This window comes from Engystomops pustulosus, chromosome 11, assembly GCF_040894005.1.
Source record: "Engystomops pustulosus chromosome 11, aEngPut4.maternal, whole genome shotgun sequence".
NCBI lineage: Eukaryota > Metazoa > Chordata > Amphibia > Anura > Leptodactylidae > Engystomops > Engystomops pustulosus.
This window is the reverse complement of record NC_092421.1, coordinates 62,144,814-62,167,845: the sequence shown is the minus strand read 5'-3', so window position 1 is coordinate 62,167,845 and position 23,032 is coordinate 62,144,814. Positions and strand designations below refer to the sequence as shown.

Below are 23,032 nucleotides of genomic sequence, written 5' to 3'. Positions count from 1 at the left end.
CAATGTAAACAATGAAGCTTCCTTAGTACAACAGCAAGCAAAAATCTAGAAAAACATTAGGAATCGATACAGAAAGTATATTGGACAATTGTAGAAATTTTTATTAGACAAACAATATCAATTATTTGCCTAAAGTGTTTTTTTTTTTTTTTTTTTAATAAGACCTGAGACACTCCCTCATATTACAAATCCCTACATTACCGATTATTACTGATGACATTATTTACCTCCATCACGGCGGAGCTTTGGATGTTGTATAATATTTGCTCTATGGTAGAGATCGCTTGCTCGGCCATAACATATGCATCCAAATAATAAGCGTGCTTCCGCCCCGGGTCTCCTACACTGCAGGCCAGGATCCTTACAGAGAATAATGAAAAGCAAAAAATAATGAGAAAGAAGAAGAGAAAAGTAATGAATATATGAAAAAGATAAATAAAACATGTCTGGTATTGCGGCATCTACTGCATATGTATAAAGCACATGCCGCTCTGTCAGAAGCTTTGCTGAAAAATCAAGAGAAAGCTAAAAAGTTTTTACTGGAATAAAAAAAATCTTTGCTGTTAGTAATACATAACTGAAAAACAAAACAAACAAAAAAAATAAATCGGGGGGCGGGGTTTTGCTATATTAATCAGCAGCAAGCTAACCCTGCCTTCCCCACCCACTGGACTTTGTACAAGTAGATACACAGCAACATGCTCCTTTTTATATTTGTTCTCTATGGCCGCCTTCCTCCTAAAATCGATTTTTACAATTATGCTAATAAGCCTGAAGGGCTGCTGGGGCTGTTATCAAAGTCCCTCAGTGCTTCAGCTTCACAGGCTGTTACACTGTATCCCCCTCCCCTCTGTTCCTTCAGTACTTCCCCCCTCCCTCTGCCTGATGTAAACTCACTGCTGCAGAGGAAGTTTTAGCGGACAGTGTAACAGCCTGTGAAGCCAGAGAATCAAGGTGCTCAGGCAACTCCCAGAGAGCCCTTCTGGTTCATTTGCATAGTTTAAAAGTGGATTTTAGAAGGAAGGAGGTCATGGATAACAAATATGAAAAGATTTCCATGATCATGGTGCCTGGATCTGTCCTTTGTTGACCATGCTTCATTTTTATGGTAGCTTTCCTTTAATTGTTGTCCTGAGGGATTGGACAGGGCTCATCTCCTAAATGCAGACGGACTCAAGCTATGAGACTGATGAATTTGGTAAACACGTGTAGCAGCCAAGCCACAACAAATATTAGTGAACCATTACTTCATCAGATTTAATGATTTTTTAATTTCAACTGTAATAAAATCCCTCGAAGGCAGTTGTGCTGTGCGGCATTATGGGTGCACCGCGCTACCGTGCAGCATTATGGGTGCACTGTGCTAGCGTGCGGCATTATGGGTGCACCGTGCGGCATATACCTGAGAATATTCGCGTGCTCCATCATGAATTCCGCTCTGTATTCCTTGTGTCCATAGCGCAGGAGATCGGCTTCCGTTTGACTCATCTTGTCGCACATATCCAGCAGAGGCACAATAACATGAGAAGGTACGCTGTCTTTACAGATCAAGGCCTGGGCTTTTCCTAAGAGGATCTTAAATTTCCTAGAACATAGATAAATCCAGATTTACAAAACGTCACCGTAATTAAAAGCATTGGTAACTGTCAACAATGACCATTTTTTTTCATATTTCTGAAAAATATTGCATTTTTTTCTATTGCGTCTAAATTATGTCTTACGTAGCTTAGAAGAGAGGCCCTAAAAGGGAATCTGTCAGTTATGCCGCTTTCACAATGACAGTGTGTCCACCGGGCTATGGCCCGGTAAGCACATATCTTTCCTCCCAAATACGGCACAGTAGGCAATACGTCCATCAAAATGGATGGAAGCCGTACCCATTGAAAGGCATGGTAACTTATGGAAACCGTACCGCTTTGGTACAGGTTGCATATGGCTGTTTTCACGCTGTTTGTGTGAATCCACCTTAAACTGATCCAAACTTGAAAACTGCCATTATACAGCAGTAACAACTATCCCTATATTGTTCCTTCCCATGCCTATAAAGTCCCACAGTCTTTTTGTAAAGTTGACTCACCATCTATGCATTCTAATGTTCTTCCAGGCCACCCAATCCTCTGTGATATCCTTGAGTTGGGCCATTACTAAACTAAATGCTGGAATTCTTACTCCAGGAATCAAGTGCGACTGTTCCCCCTATTCTCCTAATCCAGATGTTTAAGACCTCATTCACATGCAGAATCCCTTTAATTGCATTCAAAACCCCGAGTTAGGTTGCATTCCACCACAGCACTACCACCACTTGCATTGCAAGTGCATAATTTATATTATTATATGACTAACTTGAAAGGGTTAAGTGTTGTTTACATTAAACATTGAAGTAAAAAACCTTTAGGTTCCAGATTGACAAGTAGTCTGCTTTTTCTTTGCTCTGCTACATCATTCACGGCTGCCTGTGCCTGTGTGACTGCCAAAGAGAATTCCTGAGTTAGGGGAGGAAGAGGGAATTCAGGGAGACACTAGATCACACAGAGAAATCAGCTCGCACCTCCCTCAGGATTTCTCTTTGGTGAGGGGAATTGGAGACGTGCCTGAGCAGGAAGGACATGAATATGCCAGACACAGCTTGGAGGAAAGATGATGAATGGACCCACATGGAGTCATCTGCATACATTTTACAAGCCGCTTGTGGTTCTTTTCAGGTATGGGGAGGCTCAATATAGAAATAGTTGTACTGCTGTATAATAGCAATTGAAACATCCCCCACCAGGGGCTAGCCTTTTCTTGGGGCCTGGAGACAGCCGGGGCCCGCAGTACCTGAGTGGCTGGCGGTTGCGGCCTAGGCACGCTAGTGTCAAGGTGCTTGGTATGGGGAACCGGAGGGCTGTCCTACAGCCTGGCAGGTGTCCAGCAGGGTGGTGTTGGCAAGAAATGATGAGGGAGAGGCTGCTATAGCGGTTCTCCCTGGGGCAACCCTTTGGTGTCTAGAGTAGGAGTCTCTGTGTGGTGGACAGGGTGCCCCTGATGGTGACAGCCGTAGTAGCAGGGACCAGACGGAGGCAGACGTTGAACAAAAATAACTTACAGATCTTTATTGGAACTGACAGGAACATTAGCAACGTGCCTTGACAAATGGTAGAATGCTGGAGATGTAGTTGGAGGGAGCCACAGGATGGATCATCAGCCTGGATGCAAGGGCAGGCTGGAAGATAGCTGTGTCCTGGTAGGATGCTTCAGCTTTATCCTGGAGTGCTTCAGATATCACCCTTGAAGGTAGGATGATACCCCTTTCCTCTCACTAACTAGCTCTTAGCTCCACTCTTCAGGCAGGGAGCTGAGCTCTCCTGCTGTGTCTGGTGTGCTGGCTGCACTGACTCTTAGCTGTACTCAGTCTGAAGTAGACTGGAAACTGAACTCTAGAAGTTTCTTACCCAGGGGTTTTGTTACTCCCCCTGGTCAGGTGGTGGCTACTCCTCCAATTACATCTCAGCTCACAGAAACAGAGTGTAACACATGTGATTGGCTGACACATATGACATCACACAAAACAATTAACTCCTGCCTTGCCAGGCAGGCTCTACCACTGCAGTGCTCATTTGTGTTATGTAGTGACTATGTAGTGACATGCTGTGGGGCTGATCAGACCCTACACAGGCTGCAAGCTACATGGTGGGACGTATTCGCAACAACCACTCTGCCTTGCATCGGCAAGGGTGTTTTAAACATATGTTTAGTTCGTGTTAGTTTAAGTGACAGGTTCCAACACAGTCTAGGATTACAACAGATCTAGACTTTTCTGCCAATTTTGTTTACATTAAATTTTATATATTTTTTTCTCTTGCTTATTTTATATTAAAGCCTGTATCTACCCTAGTTTTTGGTTCCAGAAAAAAGCAGCAATACAACCAGGCTTGAAGGCTTATCCTTTACTTCATAGTGAACAGCGATGTTTCTACTAAAACTGAGCCATTTTTACTCCAATTTTTGGAAACGTGATACCTGGCATTTAACTTTGCTATAAGTCGTCCATATTCTGATTCTCTGTTTGCTTCTTTCTGGGTCATGGTTTTAAAGACGTCAATAGTGGTTTCTATGAGAGTCAAGGCCTGAAAGAAAACATTTTTTTCTTACATACAGTGAATTTAATTAGCTGTTCGGAAAGGTTCAACACAGCAAAATATTGTGAAGATCTTTGATGTTTTTCATATTTTAATATCAGAATATAGTAGTAGTACTGTTATGTACCACGTCGTCTTAGGCCCAGTTCACATCTCCCTTAGGGCCCCAGTTATTTTCTTCTCTGTGTTCAGCCACTCCTGGTGTTGGGTCTCAATACCCTAACAGGTGACTATCCAGTGACTATACAGAGTTAGAGGGGTTTTCTCATGAATTCCTGTTGCTTTTAAAAAAGTAACCTTCTTGAGATTGTGATACCTTTACCTTACCTTTAACTGAAATATAAGATATTACAATCTTTCGGGACAGCTACGGTCCCTTTATCAGGCCTGGTATAGCAGGCTTACTGAAGTGACACAGATCTTATATACACCATTAACAGAGTAGTGATGCAAAAAAAAAAAAATAAATAAACAGAAGAAATAGTTTTCAAATATAAACCCCTAGAGAGTTAACATGCATCATTTTTACTCCCTTACTTTACAATTCAGTTTTATTGCGGTTTTAGCTCAGTGCTGGTGGGCGGGAACTCTCTAAGCAGATACATGTTGTTTTCCATCCTATACTATGTTATTACAACTGACTTCAACCAATTCACTTACCTTCTTATCTCCACCTTCTTTCTGTGCACCTAGAATGGCCTCTGTGAGGGTCACTATGCTTTTATACCACAGCTCTGCATCTCTCGGCACGTCATGGACTCCCAGTAACAAGGACTTGGCTTGGCCATAACTCTTCTCGTTGATGGCCAACACTGACAACAGGTAGACGCACCTTAGTAGGTAATGTGCATCTCCAATATCCTACAAGAAGATTACAACATGAGGATACAAGGTGATCACTTGGCATCTTTGTGGCATGTGCAGAAGGGTGGGAAGTAGCTCGATACAACATATCTTGGAGATCTACAGACCTCAATCTATAGATTAAACTCTCAGAAGCTATAAGTTACATGAGGCAGAGACTTATTTTCCTTTCATTTTCTCAGGTTTGCTTTGTAAATCTATGTAAAGATTTCCGGAGATTCTGTCTCACCTGGAGAGATTTAGAAGCTTGTGCTAAAAGAACCCGAGCAGGCTGAAAAAACCCAAGATCTAGAAGTATATCGGCCTTCTCCAGCCACAGATATGGAAGAGAAAGTCCGCTTAATCCCTTCCCATCTGCGTGTACGCTCAGCATCTGAGGAGAGAAAACACACAAGGATTTCCATGTAACATTCTTGAGACTTACTCAGCCGCTTGTCCCATTTACATACATATTGTAGGGGCTCTCCGCCATCATGGGACTGGGATCTAGGGGTCGTACAGGTTACATTCCGCAGCATTCAGTATTTTTATTTGTCCAAGTTAGGGGTTCGGTGGAGCAGAACTAAGAACCTGGTAACACATCATAACAGCCATAAACTATCCACAATGTCTTATCACATATTGAGCCTCTTACCTTTATTCTGCTGCCCACTGGAGGGGTTTCTAGGTTTCCAGTCATCCTGCTATCATCCAGTTTTTCACTCTGGAGCAGAGAGATTTCTTGTCTACAGCTGTAATACATCAGACATCATGTAAGTCATGGGTACTATAGCTACGTCCAATTCTTATGACTAAGTTTATCTATGACCGCTTAATGTTACTGTACCCTCGTACAACTATGATATGTTCAACCATAGCCGCTAAGTACTGAGCTGTGCTTTCTCCACACACTCCTAGGAGATATTGTTAAAGTAAACCTAGTTGATAGATCAAATCCTGTCATTTCTACGTATTTTCCTAAAAGCATTGTAACAGAGACTTCATTTTAAGATGGCGCCGACATCGTGGAGAGCAACCAAAACATCAGGACTAAAGAATTTCAGAAATGCACTATTATGACGTGAACGTGCGACAGCAGAGAAGCTCTCCAATCAAAACCATGTCTGATATTGTTACGCTTTCTATGCTCCTCCCTATCTAGCTCTCCTTTCCTATTTTCCTATATAGACTGGTAGAACAAATAAAGTTCACGCAGTGTCAACTTGCCCGGAGCATGAGTGAGACTTGAATCAGCATTTTGTCTGAGTCATTACTTGCTTATGTTTACAATTGATTTGAAACACGCAATTGAGGCACATTAAAAGATGATATCTTAAATCCTACCCTAACAATATTGTCAAACAACTACTGTTGTATATTTAAGTACACCCTTGTAAAACATCACAGATAAATATTATCAAAGTTGTATAACTACTTTAGCTACCCATAGTCTTACTCAGCTATCATCCATTTACCTACAAAAATGTATCAATCTACAGCTTAAGCAGACACACAATATTTTGTGAGCATTTACACATACCTTTCTACAACTCCTAGACGTGCGTGCAGCCATGTCCATCTACTCCTCCAACTACTAGATGCGTAGCCAAATACTCCTCCAACTATTAGTGTGTATCCATTCCCAACTAGTCCTACAACTACTAGATGTGTAACTATACCCGATTACTGCTCCAACTACAAACCAGTTCCCTACGCTGTACTGAGGAGACCCAATCAGGTCAAAACAGCGCTGTCTACAGTTGGGAGTCTGTTCCTTCAGGAATGGATATACTGGTTTGGTCTTAATCCCGCATCATGTCATCAGGCCTCTTGTAGGACAAGCTGCCTCACAAGGTAGCTAAAAGAGGTGTGGTTTTCCTTATCCTATCCTGGAAAATTTTGCATATTTTCCTAACTACAGGCGGTCCCCTACTTAAGAACACCCAACTTACAGACGACCCCTAGTTACAAACGGACCTCTGGATATTGGTAATTTAATGTACTTTAGCCCTAGGCTACAATAATCAGCTAGAAGTTATTAAAGGCGTCTGCAATGAAGCTTTATTGTTAATCCTGGTTCTTATGACAATCCTACGATTTTTAAATCCAATTGTCATAGAGACCAAAAAAAAAAAAAATATGTGGTTCGGGTTACAATGATAAAATATACAGTTGCGACTTGCATACAAATTCAACTTAAGAACAAACCTACAGAACCTATCTTGTATGTAACCTGGGGACTGCCTGTACTAGATGTGCACCTATATCCATCTACTCCTCCAACTACTACATGTGTAGCCATTCCAGACTAGTCCTACAACTACTGGATGTGTAGCCATGCTCGACTACTCCTCCAAATACTAGATGTGTAGCCATTCCAGACTAGTCCTACAACTACTGGATGTGTAGCAATGTCCGACTACTCCTCCAAATACTAGATGTGTAGCCATTCCAGACTAGTGCTACAACTACTAGATGTGTAGCCATGCTCGACTACTCCTCCAAATAGTAGATGTGTAGCCATTCCAGACTAGTGCTACAACTACTAGATGTGTAGCCATGCTCGACTACTCCTCCAAATACTAGATGTGTAGCCATGCTCGACTACTCCTCCAAATAGTAGATGTGTAGCCATTCCAGACTAGTCCTCCAACTACTAGATGTGTCTACCACAACAATGACTAGAGGTGTAGGCAGTCCCACATGGTTACTAGACATGTAGCCGTGCCCAACTACTAGATGTGCAGTGATCCTCAACTTCTCTTATATCCACACATACCCGTAAGCCAATTATAGCTGTATTTACTAGTTCATATTTACAGGGATAATACATCCAAAGGAAGATTCTGATGAAGATGTGACTTCATTGAATAATTTAGAATAAAATATCCTAAACACTCCCTGAAATGCCCCCCCACCCATTTCCACGGATGACTTGGGCTTCCAGCTGAGGACCACTGCGGTTGGAATTGTGAGACACAACAGAATAAGCTGCACTTTCAACTCTTGTGATTTTTTTTGTTTTTGTAAACTGAAAACCCAAACTAATTAATAAATGAAGGATTTTAAGTTCTAATGAAAACAAGAGACGCAACTAAGTAGAGAATGCACCTTATCTGCTCGTATTCACTAATGAACACATTCCCGGCTGCTCTCTGGTGATAACCGGCGGCTTGGTACAACTTTAACTTCCTGCAGACTCCAGAAATCCTATTTAAAAAGAAAAAAACACCGTTCAGAAGTTCTTTCTCTTCACATCTTACGTTCCCATCACATAAATAGTAAGCAGAGATTATTATTGGGCTAAAAGCTGCTAATGTACTGCACATTGTTTGGGGGAAAAGAGGAGAGACCCCTCTAATAATATATTGTATAGAGAGGATACACATTGTGGGCCTATTCACACCAAGGGAAAAAATATATACAGGCAGTCCCCAACTTATGTACACCAGACCCCTCATTACAGACAGACCTCTGGACTTTACTATACTTTAGTTATCAAATGGAAGAGTAACCAATGCCGTCTTCAATGAAACCTTATTATTTATACTTGTTTCCAGGACAACCCAATTTTTTAAAATCCAGTTGTCATATTCTGAGTTCCGACTTCCATACAAATCCACCTTAAAGGGGTTTTTCCAACAAACAAGTTAGACCCTATCCATAGATGGCCCTATCTACGGTGGCGGCCGTCTGTTCCACTCATCTCAGGGACCCCCCATTCTCAAGCTCTGTGGGGGTCTCCAATTTATGGATTGGGCCTAAAAACCCCTTTAAGAAACGTATTTAATCATAAATAGGTGCTGTATACTGGGGGCAGACAGAGGCTGGCTGTATGATGGGGGCCAAACAGAGGCTGGCTGTATGATGGGGGCCAAACAGAGGCTGGCTGTATGATGGGGGCCAAACAGAGGCTGGCTGTATGATGGGGGCCAAACAGAGGCTGGCTGTATGATGGGGGCCAAACAGAGGCTGGCTGTATACTGGGGGCCAAACAGAGGCTGGCTGTATACTGGGGGCCAAACAGAGGCTGGCTGTATGATGGGGACCAAACAGAGGCTGGCTGTATGATGGGGACCAAACAGAGGCTGGCTGTATGATGGGGGCCAAACAGAGGCTGGCTGTATGATGGGGACCAAACAGAGGCTGGCTGTATGATGGGGGCCAAACAGAGGCTGGCTGTATGATGGGGGCAGACAGAGGCTGGCTGTATACTGGGGGCAAACAGAGGCTGGCTGTATACTAGGGGTAAGGGACCGAATGGCTATATACTAGGGGAGGCTGTGACCAATGCATTTCCCACCCTAGGCTTATACTCAAGTCAATAGGTTTACCCAGTTTTTTTGTGGTTAAAGTATGAGCCTCGGTTTATATTCGAGCAAAAAACTTGTGTATTACAATTTTCAAAATAAATATATATGTGTTGCACATAACAGTCTGATTCAATTATATGTCTTATGATGATACAGTCTCTCCATCAGTGCATTCCTCATACTCCCAGTCTATGCAGGTCATGAGTATATGATATGGATGTGGGTGTGAAGCTCAGACCTTACACCAATTGGCTGTTCTGATCCCTCTGGGTTTCGAAAACAAACATTGAACGGAGCGAATGTAAAAATAAATACCAAAGCTCAAGCCCCTCCACCATACACGATCAGTCCCTGCACTAACCTCAGGTGATAAAGATCAGAGAGGCTTTTGCATTGCACTACGTCATGTGCGATCACTTCCCCGAGCTGGAGAACAGGGAGGCTCAGGTGAGCCAGCACGATGCTCTGCAGCTCCTTTACTAGAATATCCAAGTAATAAAGACTGTATGTCTGTAAAACAAAAATCACACAAACTATTTAGCATTAGTTCTTAAAATAAACACACACACAAAAAACCCCATTTATTTTACATGATCATAGAAATTTTAACATTTTATCTTTATTTAGGAAAGGGAGCTTTATTTTTGTTGAGGGTTGCGGTCACACGTACCGCTAGCAGGAACGCAAGTGATCGGTAACCAGAACCCCGTGTCTTGCATTGTTTTAATACAAGGCACTGGGTTTTGGTTACCGATCACTTGCGTTCCCAAAGGAACACATAAGCAATTGGGCCGTGGCCCGCTCCTGTACACTAGTGGTGTATTTGTAAACTGCACCCTAGTCTGGTGGGAGATGGATATAACCTCACCTCCGCTCTTTTTGAGCTTAGACCAATTGTGCATTTTTGTGTAGTTACACCTTTGTATTGTTTTATTACCACTATCCCCCCCTGTGCGGGGATTCATGGCGTATTGTGCTCTCTGCAATCTCTCTCTCACCTGATAACTGTCAAAACTAAACTAGGCGAGGACGCCTTCTTCTCATGAGTGAGAATAAGAGACAAGCGTGACACGCAGACTGATCCACTATCCTGTACACCCTGAGTAACAAATTTACACCGTTATATATCACATTTCACATGAAGCTGTTACAACTTTGTTCTATGGCAGAGTACTGCAGAATGGGGTGGAATAAAAGGGTTAACTATAAAACCAGATGTGGTCAAATACGGTGTGAATTTGGGGGGGGGGGGGGAGGGGGTTGGCAAACGCCCCTTAGTGACCTACATGAACGGAATTCAAATAATTCTTAAATATCTGGATAAAAAATTTTTTTTGGGAGTAATTAGTTATAGAGGTACATTGCATGGGCGATAAGAGCAGGTACAGTATTTGATTTTTGTATTTAAAGGTATGAAGACGATTCAAAACTATATAAATTTGGGATCTTTATGATCAGAGAGTAGAATGGGCTTTTTATTTTTTAACACTTCCATCATATTAGAATTTTTGTTTCCAGTTTGCCGGTATAAGGTAACACTAGGAAGAATAACCTATCCCGCAGATAACAAGCCTCACATGGGGGAGTGATAAAACAGAAACCTGGAGATAAAACAACTAATAAGTTCCCTGGTCAGGAAGTGGTTAATCTCCGCCAGATTTATCATGCGGTATTATACGCGTCGGTATATCCACCAGAAATCTGCTTTTATACATACTTGAGAAATCTGTTGCAACAATAATTTCATTATTAACAATAAAACAATAAATAAACAAATATCAGACCACCCTAAGAGAGATGTCACCCTATGTAACCAAGTCTCAGGATGACCTACCTGGAGCCTACTTACCGGCTTTACAATGGTGCTGGAGTTTATGATTTGGCAGGATGTATCTTGTCTAAACGCCTCCCTGACCTCATCAGGACAGTCATAGCCGGCCCAGTCCTCCGCTGTAGAAGGTAAGGCGTCTACTGGGGATTTCCTCCTTGGCTTTTCCTTGACTGCACCAGACTGTAGTGAAACCATAACGTTATAAAAAAAAAAATCTATAATTACATATTTTATAATATAATGCAGCACTGGATATAAGATTCACTGGCTAAAGAGAACCTGTCAGCAGGTTAGATATTTTATACACTTCCACTGATGCCTCTATCCATGGGACCTTAAAAAGAGATATCCCTTCCTCCTCCTTACTGATGAGAGACAATTCCTGAGGGCAGCATGATATTTCTTTTCACATAGCAAGTTATTCTCCCCCCCCCCCCTTCCTGATGGTGTCTTTAATGATGTAGCAGGGCCGAGTAGTGCACACCAGCTATCTGTCTGTCTCCCTCTCTCTCTCTCAACTTTCCAGCAAGGTATTGTGTAGAATTTCCTACCCCTGATAAGAAGTAAACAGAACTGTATATGTTTGTAGTTGAATATTGGGAGACAATCCCCAAGTACTTGTTCCATACTGGCAACGCGTGTAGCAGTAATACCAGTCAATCAGCAACATGGAGGCAGGCCAGCGCAGGGAACAATGAATATCCAGGACTCACTTATTGTCATTGGACTCACCTCAGGTGCGTTGCATATAATTTTACAAACTGATTTTTTTTAACGTTACAGCCATGGAAAGGAAACATTTAGGGATACATTGATTAAAAAGAATTTTCCCCAATAGTTTTTTATGAAGTATTTATTTGGGTGGGTTAATTTGAATGGAAGGTTCCCTGTACATGAACAGTGATTCCTTTATTCTCCCATGGTTATTTTTAAAAAACACAACATTCCTGCCCCTCCAAGTGGCTTCATAATGGCTCCATGGAGGCCAATTTTGATGGTACATTTCCTTTAAGGGGTTGTTCCACGTTTTATTATTATTAATTCTGACTGCTGGGACCCTTATTGATCATGGGAATGGCTCCCCACATTCACAAGATTCCCGTTGTCACCAATTGACAATTGATCAGAATGAGTGTGAGTTCTGCTGCTCCACTCAATACTAAGTGAGGATCACAAACCTAGTGTTACACCTAGACACTCCCATTCACTGTCCATAATAGTGCTGGCTGTACCTGATCAGTAGCTTCCCGATCAGAATTTTGATCTGCACCATCCCTAGGGGATAACAAACTTGGTACAGTTTTACTATTCTTTCATATAGCAGTATGAATTATTGGAACTGTGACCGTAGGCTTAAATACATATTAAAGGGAACCTGTCACCAGGGACCTTATTTTCACTAAAGACCGATTACAGAAGCCCTTTACACCTGCATTGCAAAAATGCCTCTCTGCCTTTTTTTAAGCATTTGCATTACAATATAATTGTGTGTTATAACTTACCTTGCACCCTGACAAAATTCTTGGGTAGTCACAGGTATTGAGCTTTGGATGCATTTCAAAAATTTGACTTGTCTGTGTTACTCACTCCTCTGATCTTAGCCCCCACCTTTGTGCTCCTGTACAGCTCCTCCCTCCTGCTCCTTCACAGAGGTCACAGCCTGGTAAGATGACATCAGTGAGAGGAGCTGTTTAAGAGCATAAAGGTGGGGGCTGAGGGCTGAGTAACACAGACAGGTCAAATTTTTTGAAATGCATCCAAACCAAATCCCAACCCCTGTGACTACCTCAGGATTTTGTCAGGGTGCAAGGTATGTTATAGCACACAATTATATTGTAATGCAAATTCTTAGAAAAGGCAGAGAGGAATTTTTGCACTGTAGCTGTAATGGGCCTCTGCAACCAGTCTTTAGTGAAAATGAGGCCCCTGGTGACAGTTTCCCTTTAATAGTCTCAATTCTGGAAGGAATCATATGAAGCCAAAATCTTTCATTCAGCTTATATTTCCTACATATGGCCTATGGCTTTGTATTGTTTGCCTGGTACTTGTTGTTCTCCTCCAGACTCTGCTCTCAGGACAGGTCACTGTTGGGTAGATACATTAGTAAGTGACTATATGCTACTCCCAAGGCAGAGATCCTTTACCTCGCTCGTTTCCTTCTTCCGCTTTTCCTTCTGGCTGGACGCAGACTGCGGGTTCTGAGTTGGCGCAGGGTTTTTTGGTAATGATTTAGTAAAGTTTCCAGCCGCGGGCAATGACACCTATTGTAACAAGACGAGTCAGATCTGCTTAGAAATAATGAATAAGGGCGTTCTGCATTATTAATATCGCTGCATATTTACCGTCCGATTTGAATGACGGTTTCCGCACACGATCCTGACCCCTAACCCCCCTCCGTTCATTACAAAGGTATCACCCTCCTCAATAACTGAATGCATTGTGTAACAATAAGAGAATCTTTTATCGAGAGGGTCATATAAATAAGAAGATTTATTAATATGTTGTATAAATCAGCGCTGCTCTTCTTTTTCACAATATCATTACATATGTGGAATCTTATAGCTACAGAGGAGTAGCGAAATTAGTAGGGGATACAGAAAGCCCCTTTTACAAGGTCAAAACTGCTCCCATGAGAATCTGTCACCTGGAATGTCATTTTTAGCTGGTGACAGGTTCCAATTTATCATTATTCTGAATCAATTCAGTACTTTATAAAACTTTATTTCACATTATCTGTCTCACAGCCTCTACACTCATCCAGGAAGAAGACATGAGGAGATGCACTGGCTGCTGAAGCTTCTCCCCCTTCTTCCTAAGGACTCACCACACACTGCTGACAGGGAGCCAGGTAATGCAAGATAAAGTTTTGTAAAATACTGAATTGATTCAGAATGGTAACAAAGGCATTTTTAAAATCAACATAGCAGAGGGTATTTGAACCTGTCACCAGCTATAAAGCACATTCTCGGTTTGCTTTAAAGGGCATCTCCCACCAGAATTAATGATTGTATGCAAATAAGCCTTAGGGGCTCCAGGCTCCATAGGTGTAAATGGAGCCTGGAGCCCCTCAGGCTCATTTGCACAGTCTTTCATCCTGGTGGTAGATGTCCTTTAACTGCGTTTGATCGGGTCGTACTGATTCCTTGCTCTATTAATTACTCACAGGAAGTCCAAACCTGTGCAGAACATGAAGGTAAGAAACACAAAGATTCCTTTTACCCCAAGATTCCAATCATGTCATATAATCATGTGGGTATCACTGTAGTATTATACATAGGATTATATTATGTCCATACGCCCGTCAGGTTTGATGGTTAGAGTCCGGAGACTAACCTGGTTGACCACTGGGCCCAAATCCATCTCCAAATATAACATTTGTGTCTGGTTTTCTGCCACAATTGGTATTATGCAGGCACGAAAGAAGATTGCTACGCAGTATAACTTTACCTGCCAGATACGCATGATGCACGAATACGCCATCAGACAGTGCTGCTCATGTGACCCACGACCAGCCATCACCGCCAGTAACACAAAGGCTCGGGCTAAGGCCTCCAGCTGTCTCACATCCTTCAAATCCTCCAATGAGCGCCAAGTTATGGCCGCCTCCTCCCCGATCCCCGCTTTGCCGCTCTCTACATTCAGATCTTCTTCTGGCGTCAGCTCTTTGTGCTGGGAAGGTTTCTTCTTAGTTTTCGGTTTAATCTTTTGGCTCTTCCCTATTGAGTTTCCATCATGTAATATGTTATATTAATAGAATGTAAGATCATATATTCCTAGACTGTAGGTAAAGTATCAGGGACACTTACCTTCTTCTGAACTACTTGTAAACTTCATATGTAGTAAAATATCCACAGCCCGATCCAGCAGGTCGACAGCAGCGGCTACTGGAAACTGCTTGCAGTACAACCACTGGGCCAGCTCCAGTAAGTAGTCCACCTTCTGCCAATCATTCTCCGGTGTCTAGAAAGGAAATGCAAATGCAATGAATCTACTACGCGCTATACTTGTATTTTCCATTAGTAAAGCATCTTTTCTTATAATCGTGTTGTGTAGTTCCTCTGTTATTCCTCCTGGAAATCCAAGAGAAGTTAGCCAAGTGGGAGTTACCCATTGGATGCGTGCCCCTGTAAACTCTGGTACTGTCAGCTCTGATTGGACAAGACGGACACATCTCCAACTGGTAACACCCACTTGACTTATTGCTCCAAGAAGTGTACGAGAAGTTAAAGTACAACAGAGGGAAAAGAATAGATGTTGTAAAGAAGTTATTTTAAAGGAGAATACAATATTTTACTAAAACAGACTTAACAAATTGAGGAGCTATTGCCTCATCTGATATAAGGGACTACCATCCCAGACTTCCCCTTTAAGACATCATAATTCAACATTGATGAAGCTGATCAATACAATGGGTGCAGAAAAACACTGAATGGATCTACAGTATCTGGGCCAGGATTCATGTTCCAGCATGGGTAACAGTGACATCTATGGGCAGACACAAGGCATAGCACTTAAAGGGAAAGCTTACTTATAAGCACCTGATGCATTTTTAAGATGCATCTGGGAAATACTGAGATATGACAATAAAACGTACGTATAAATGTGTCAATCAGTGAAGGACAGAAGTGATTTATGGATCACAGAGTTCTAGAACAAAGTTACAACTGTAATCATTTGGCATATGGTGGGTAAAGCTGGGCACAACTCCAGTCTATGACATTTTATACATTTAAGATGTTTAAAACAACTTCCATATCCACGCAATAAAGGGTTTTTTACTATGAAGATAGGGGATAAAAGTCTGGTCGCTCAGGCTCTGACCTCCAGATATTGGCAGAACAGGGTTACAAGTTTAGCTGATTTATACAAGCGGGTGCTACTGGGATGTGCTGTCCTGTCTGATCCCCATAGAGGTCAATAGAGTCTGTCTGATGCTCCATAGATATCTATAGCACTCTGCCAACATGAAGGATAGCACCTCAAGGAAGTACCAACCTGTAAATACCAGCCTGTATATACCAGCCTGTATAGTGTCACCCTTCCCCCCCATTCTACCAACATTTGGTACTGGATGTTGCACCCTCTGGGCATTCCTTATAGAATGTAGAAGCATTGTACATAATAGCGCTATAATACCAACCTGCAAGGCATCTATAGCGTTCATGTAACAGGCCAGTTGATCGCTGGGGTTCTTACAGGCCCGAGCCACGTGATGCCATATGTACGACACATATTCTTCACTTTCATCCTTAAACTTCTGAATGTCCATAAAGAAGTTCTGACCCAAGCGAGCCTTCACCAGAACACGATGCTTGAAGAGTACACTGCAAATAAGAGATAAGGAGTGCAATAAGTTTTGGGGGTTACTGTCTCTAAGAACCTGGAGGAGGTGGAGAGGGCACTTACAGTCTGTGCTTTGTACGTGGCATTACGTTAATGGCTTCATCCAACACTTTCAGGCCCGGCTGCCAGTCATTTTTATCCGCATGAATATTAAACAGCAGCTCGTACAGTGCAGCTCTGAGGCCCAGCTCCTGATTGTATCCATCCGGTTCACCGGAGGAGCCTGGGATAAATACAGCGCCGGGATTATGGGGTTGTATAGTTTAGGAAGCCTCCTTTATATACTCAGCTAATGGTCTCTCTCCGTTCAGGGGTATCTGAACCATCATGAAATATCTAAACAAATCAATTTCAAAGAGTGTAATCCCCAACTTTTCCTGCGGGGGAGCTGCAGGAAAACTGAACATGTACTAATAAGTTTCTGTAGAGATTATATGTATGTATCATAAGGATTTTCCATGTTCCACCACTGGTATGGGAGTGTTTATGACGGAGGGACAAGTATACAGTAATATATGGACAGTCCCCTCCAGAAAGGCACATCACATGACCCTTGGTACATGGCAAACTTTAGAGTATTATACAAAGCTTTACCAGGGTACATACAAGTAGCTAACCCCTTTAATTTAACCTTAAATTCTCTTATCAAGCAGATAAACACCTTCCAAGATTATGTTCCTTATATGGTCCAGCATGGCAGCATCATCCAGACTACCAAATTTAAAGTCATATACAAATTAGTCGTATGAAGTCATGGAGGCAGAACTCAGTAATGAAGTTAAAACCTCCCTCTTCATCTCAGAACTATTTAGCTCTTCCCTGAAGAAGATCCGGACATAATTCACAGCGATTGAGGGATGCTGAGAGCTTCAGCACCCCGTGATTTTATAGAGCTAATGGGCAGATCTCTTTAAAGGAAATCTACCATTTGCTTTTATGCATTTTGAACCAAACATACCCAGAGAATGCTGTAGCTACACTGATGCAGAAACATATCTTGTTAATCCCAGAATTGAGTGGATTTGCTCTAAAAGCAATTATAAAATTATGATAATGAGGCTCTGTCACTCCTGTGCTTCTCCTCTTACCCTTATTATGCACTCCTCCAGAGAATGCTGTATTCACTGTGCTGTCCCTGACAGGCAGAAGTAATCAATCGCTGAAGCATCCCCCAGCTGCTGTGTACGAGTCATCCAACTCAGGCTGATTAGTTCTGGACAGTCCTGGACAGTTCAGGCAGCTCCTGTGTATGTGGAAGTTATGTTTATGTACAGTACAGCAGCCAGGGCACCCAGCTTTCCCAAGGTCCTGAATTTTTGATCAGCTTAGATTAGGACGGATCAGGGATCAAACAAGACGTGTTTCTGCATCAGAGTCGCTACAGCATTCTCAAGGTATGTTTGGTTCACAATTGGTAGATTTTCTTGAGGATGCTGAGCCATAAAAAGGATCATGATCTGATTGATTGGTAGTGGCTTATTGGGCAAATTTCTGCCGACAGGTTTCCTACAAATGTTAACATTCTGCCTATTGCCATAAAGTGAGGCCTAATGATCAGGAGTTTCGGAGAACTGGTTGTATGTAGGAAGTTATTAGAGAAAACGTAATAAAAATTCTGCATAAGACACGTCTGGCAGCGTCTGACATCTCTCTATTCCTGTTTAATAGTTTTACCTATTCATGGCTTTACCTTGGAGATTTTTGGGGTCGTGAACCTCTCGGCTTTGAACATCCATGGAAGGCCACAGGTGAAATAACATGGCATCGTTCTCTGACCTCTAGCAAAGGAAAATGGATTATTAATGGGGTGAACTTCAGGGCGTCCCATGGGCAGAGCCGCTGACTAATCTGCTCATTAGCTTTTATCTCGCTTATTCACAAGCAGCGCCAACAACAGGACCTCCAGGTGTGAATGACGTCCGGCCCTGCTCTTTATTTCATACCAGTTTTATTATTGTTTCATAGTCTGAATATCAATGATCTGCTCACGTATGCGATTCGTACGTCACAATTGCTTTATCCGTCACTCACATAGACAGTGAATGGGGATAACAGAGCGCTATGCTCGGCTATTTCCATCTCTCCCACACAACTGAGTGAAAGAGCAAGACAACAGGACCCCTGTTCTACAGATACCAGCAATAACACGTTTATCAGTCAGCTCGTTATCTCCTATCCAAACCAACTTAAATACAGGCAGTCCCCGGGTTACATACAAGATAGGGTCTGTAGGTTTGTTCTTAAGTTGAGTTTGTATGTAACTCGGAACTGTGTATTTTATCATTGTAATCCCAGCCAGAATTTTTTTGGTGTCTGTGACAATTGGATTTTAAAAATGTTGGATTGTCATAAGAATCAGGATTAACACTAAAGCTTCATTACAGACACCTGTGATAACTGTTACAGCTGATCATTGTAGCCTAGGACTAAAGTACAATAAATTACCAACATCCAGAGGTCCGTTTGTAACTATGGGTCGTATGTAAGTCGAGTGTTCTTAAGTAGGGGACCGCCTGTAGTTGGTACCATTCCTTTAACCCCTTAGTGACCAAGCCATGTTTTGTTTATGCATTTCCATTTTTCTCTCATCTCATTCAAAAATCTATAATTTTTTTTATTTTCCCATGTAAAGAGCTGTTTGAGGGCTTGTATTTCGGTGTAACAAATTGCACACCGTAGTGACGGTATTTAATATTCCACACTGTGCATTTTGTTTTGGGCTTGGTTTTTACGGCCTTCACTGTGCGCCCCAAATGTCTCCTATATTCTTTGGGTCGGTGTGTCCACAGGGATACCACATTTCTATAGGTTTTATAATGTTTTCATACATTTACAAAAATTAAAACCTATTAAAAAAAAAAAATTCTGTCCTGCCATCTTCTGGCGCTAATAACGTTTTAATACTTCGGTGTACGGAGCTGTGGGTGGTGTCATTTTTTGGATGATGAAGTTACGTTTTCAATGCTACCGTTGTGAGGAGGGTATGGCTTTTTGATCTCTTTTGATTACATATTTTTATGTTGCAAAATGCGAAATTGGGCCATATTGGACTTTGGGCAACAATTTCTGCTATGGGGTAACAGGAATGACAGTTATTTTTTTTTGGTAAATCGGACATTTTGGGACTAAAAGCTTTATTTAGTAATATGTAAATTATCTGCAGAGGCTTCTTGGGTGTGTACTAGCCTGGCTGGGCCCTGGGTGCCGAGGTTAGTACACGCCCCAGTAGCCTCTGCAGGTAATGTACACATTTACAATAAAAGCTTTTAACAAGTTAGGTTCCAGGATTATTAAATCACAGATTAGGGCAGAGGCAGGAGGAATCTACCATCACATCTACTACTGATTCTTCATACTGTTTCTTTTAAGGTTGCATTCACATGTTGCAGTCGACTTGCATTTAGATACGCAATTCAACCAGCAGAGGGAGGGGCTTGTCCCGACTGCACATATATTTAAACTGAAAATTACGCGAGTGATAACAAACACAATGAGTAAACAACGAAAAACATGTGGTGCTCATTACCGATTGCATGCGTTTCAATTGGAATGCATATATAAGGGATAAGCCCCTCCCTTTTCTGGTTGACTCTCATTACTATTTCCTTTAACCCCTTTCTGACATGACTGTCACACGACACATGTTGGTTAAAGATATATGTAACGGGCTCATGGGCTGATCCCCAACTAAACACAGCGGCCGCAGCTGACACCATCAATCAGCGCTGGCACCAATCGCGAGTGTTGACCCTTTAAGTGCCACCAACAAAAACGATGGCGGCACCTAAGAAACACCATCTATAAAATAGTTCAAATCACCCTCCTTACCCTAGAACTGAATTAAAAATAACCAAAAAAAAATCACAAACATGTTGTTAGGTATAACCATATCCCAAAAAGGTCAATATCAAAAAATGGTTATTCCCAGTGGCGAACCCCGTAAAATAGTGCCCAAATCACTATTTTTTTAAACCTACTGAAAAAATAAAACTTATACATGTGTTATCCCCATAATCACACTGACCCAGAGCAAAAAAAAAAAAATAAATGCAAAATCGAAAATGGGCATCGGCAGGAAGGAGTTAACATTCGGACAGACTCCCATTTCATTAATGGCAGAGGGAGGGTTCATCTAGACTCTATTGGGCAGTATAAGTCATTGTTTTTTATTATATGTAATAGCACAACAGGCTACACGATTCTGTACAGGGCAAGAGCCCAGGGCCTCTAGTTGTCTTCATCCACCCCTGATGGAGGCTTGGGATTCTGGGCCAGACATTGGGTCAAGTGTTTGACCCTTCATCTCCACTGCCGTCATTTAGGGTCTAAGAGAAGACGGGGGGCTTAGCTGTTGCACAGAGGAACCCAGAATCCAGGATTGGGGGGCAGGTGGGGGGAGTGAATGGGTCAAAAATGTGTAAGATACCAAGCAGCTGAGGTTCCGATGACATCATCAGAACCCTACAACAGTATAACACTGCAGTACCTTTTTTTGTTGGACCTCCGCCTCAGCAAAGGCCCTGATAACAGATAGGACCGAATCCTTCAGCGTTTCCCGCTCCTTAGCTGACCTTATCAGCGGAGAACATGCGGACCAGAAGTGTCTAGCGGCTTGTAACGTGAGAGCAGGACTTCCGGCTTCACCAGCAAACCTGAACACACAAAAACACAACGCATGCAACATTGTAATCGCTCCAATTTGCAAAAATTCCTAGAGTTCCTACATTTTCATTGCTAAAAATCAGCTAAGCAAACTTATGTGTCTCCATGGTAACAGACAACACTGCTGCAGTCTGAGCCTGTACTCATATCCTTCCTTCCGGCATATATCTGGTACATAAGAATAAGTACTGGGCAGATTTTTTTCTTGTCTATATGACGTTTTCCATAGAACTTACTTTTTCCATGCCGAGGTCTGACTTGATGTCTTTGATTTAACTGGTTTTTATTTTTTCAATAAGCTCTTTTTGAACAGAATCTTTAGAAAAACTGGAGCCTATAAAATAGTTACCATTTGGAAAAACGGCAAATTTCTTAATTTACTGTGCAGCCGCTGTATTGCAGATTTGAAATATACAAGTTTCTGGGTGAGAATCTCGTCTCTGAAGGAAAATCTAAAAAGACTGTATACATTTCCTATCTGCAGGCAGCATGTTATAGAGCAGGAGGAGCAGAGCAGATTGTACACAGTGTCCTATATACAGGCAGCATTTTATAGAGCAAGAGGAGCTGAGCAGAGTTTACATAGCATCTTATCTGCAGGCAGCATGTTATAAAGCAGGAGGAGCAGAGCAGGTTGTACACAGTGTCCTATATATAGGCAGCATGTTATAGAGCAGGAGGAGCTGAGCAGATTGTACATAGTGTCCTATCTGCAGGCAGCATGTTATAGAGCAGGAGGAGCTGAGCAGATTGTACGTAGTGTCCTATCTGCAGGATGCATGTCCTAGAGCAAGAGGAGCTGAGCAGATTGTACAAAGTGCCCTACCTGCAGGAAGCATGTTATAGAGCAGGAGGAGCTGAGCAGATTGTACATAGTGTCCTATCTGCAGGCAGCATGTTATAGAGCAGGAGGAGCTGAGCAGATTGCACGTAGTGTCCTATCTGCAGGCAGCATGTTATAGAGCAAGAGGAGCTGAGCAGATTGTACAAAGTGCCCTACCTGCAGGCAGCATGTTATAGAGCAGGAGGAGCTGAGCAGATTGTACATAGTGTTCTATATGCAGGCAGCATGTTATAGAGCAGGAGGTGACCTGCTGACTGCACAGTTGAACATGAGTCAATCACTTCAACAGAACAAAAGTACTGTCCAAAGGCTAAAATACGTCTTCTGGGCCTCACGTCACCCAACTCAGTCAGTTACTTTTACACACAACTGCTTTATTAGAAGCTTTTGTGGTCCATTGTGTCTATTTGCATCTTTCCTTAATGAATCATCTTTAATAAAAAGCCATGGGGCTAACAGGATTACTCCATAAAAACTCTACCTCGAGCTCATTTCAAAGGCTTTTATGGCAGAAAGTCGAGAGTGTTTTTTTCCGGCCAAACTATCCATTATGCTTTGGCCTTGGATACAGGCGGTGACGCTCAGCATCTCGTACGCCAGCGGAGAACTGCGCCTGCAAGAGTCACAAGCAATTTCCTAATTACTTATTGAATAAGAGCTAACACACGTCTATTACAGTATTTACATCCCCACATAATCGTCAGCCGCAAAATTATCCTTTTAGAAAGCGCTATAAAATATCAATAGGCTTTTACTCGGTCGCTGATGCACTTCATCGCAGGAAATGCAAATCAGTTATTGAATGTGTCAAAACTCCTCACTGAGAATGACCGGGGCTAAAGCTTTAGAGACTATACCAGTGATGGCTAACCTATGGCACTGGTGCCAGAGGTGGCACTCAGAGCCCTTTCTGTGGGCACTCAGGCCATCACCAGAGATGACTCCAGGTATCTTCCTGCAGTCCCAGACAGCCCAGGACTTGATGTGCAGAGGTATTTTAAAGTGACAGCGCTACCAGGGACTATTTTCTGCCTTTTTGGTGTCCTCAGAGTGCTGGTATCAATGAAAACTGTGACAG

The 23,032-nt window shown here is 42.3% G+C and overlaps 1 protein-coding gene across 5 annotated transcripts in view; it reads right to left on the bottom strand.

Annotated features, from left to right (window-relative positions):
• Positions 1–23,032, bottom strand: part of CFAP46 (cilia and flagella associated protein 46) — a 119,165-nt gene that overhangs the window by 44,295 nt on the left and 51,838 nt on the right. For all 5 annotated transcript variants that reach the window (XM_072131226.1, XM_072131228.1, XM_072131230.1 and 2 more), the window contains 17 exons: positions 22,436–22,567; positions 20,935–21,100; positions 18,139–18,226; positions 16,512–16,671; positions 16,246–16,429; positions 14,912–15,065; positions 14,553–14,821; positions 13,250–13,366; positions 11,124–11,285; positions 9,636–9,784; positions 8,073–8,171; positions 5,617–5,713; positions 5,212–5,355; positions 4,779–4,979; positions 4,000–4,106; positions 1,403–1,585; positions 228–360 (listed from right to left, as the gene is read on the bottom strand). In XM_072131226.1, the coding sequence (XP_071987327.1) occupies positions 228–360; positions 1,403–1,585; positions 4,000–4,106; positions 4,779–4,979; positions 5,212–5,355; positions 5,617–5,713; positions 8,073–8,171; positions 9,636–9,784; positions 11,124–11,285; positions 13,250–13,366; positions 14,553–14,821; positions 14,912–15,065; positions 16,246–16,429; positions 16,512–16,671; positions 18,139–18,226; positions 20,935–21,100; positions 22,436–22,567 (2,545 nt within the window). The remainder of the gene's footprint in view (positions 1–227; positions 361–1,402; positions 1,586–3,999; positions 4,107–4,778; positions 4,980–5,211; positions 5,356–5,616; positions 5,714–8,072; positions 8,172–9,635; positions 9,785–11,123; positions 11,286–13,249; positions 13,367–14,552; positions 14,822–14,911; positions 15,066–16,245; positions 16,430–16,511; positions 16,672–18,138; positions 18,227–20,934; positions 21,101–22,435; positions 22,568–23,032) is intronic.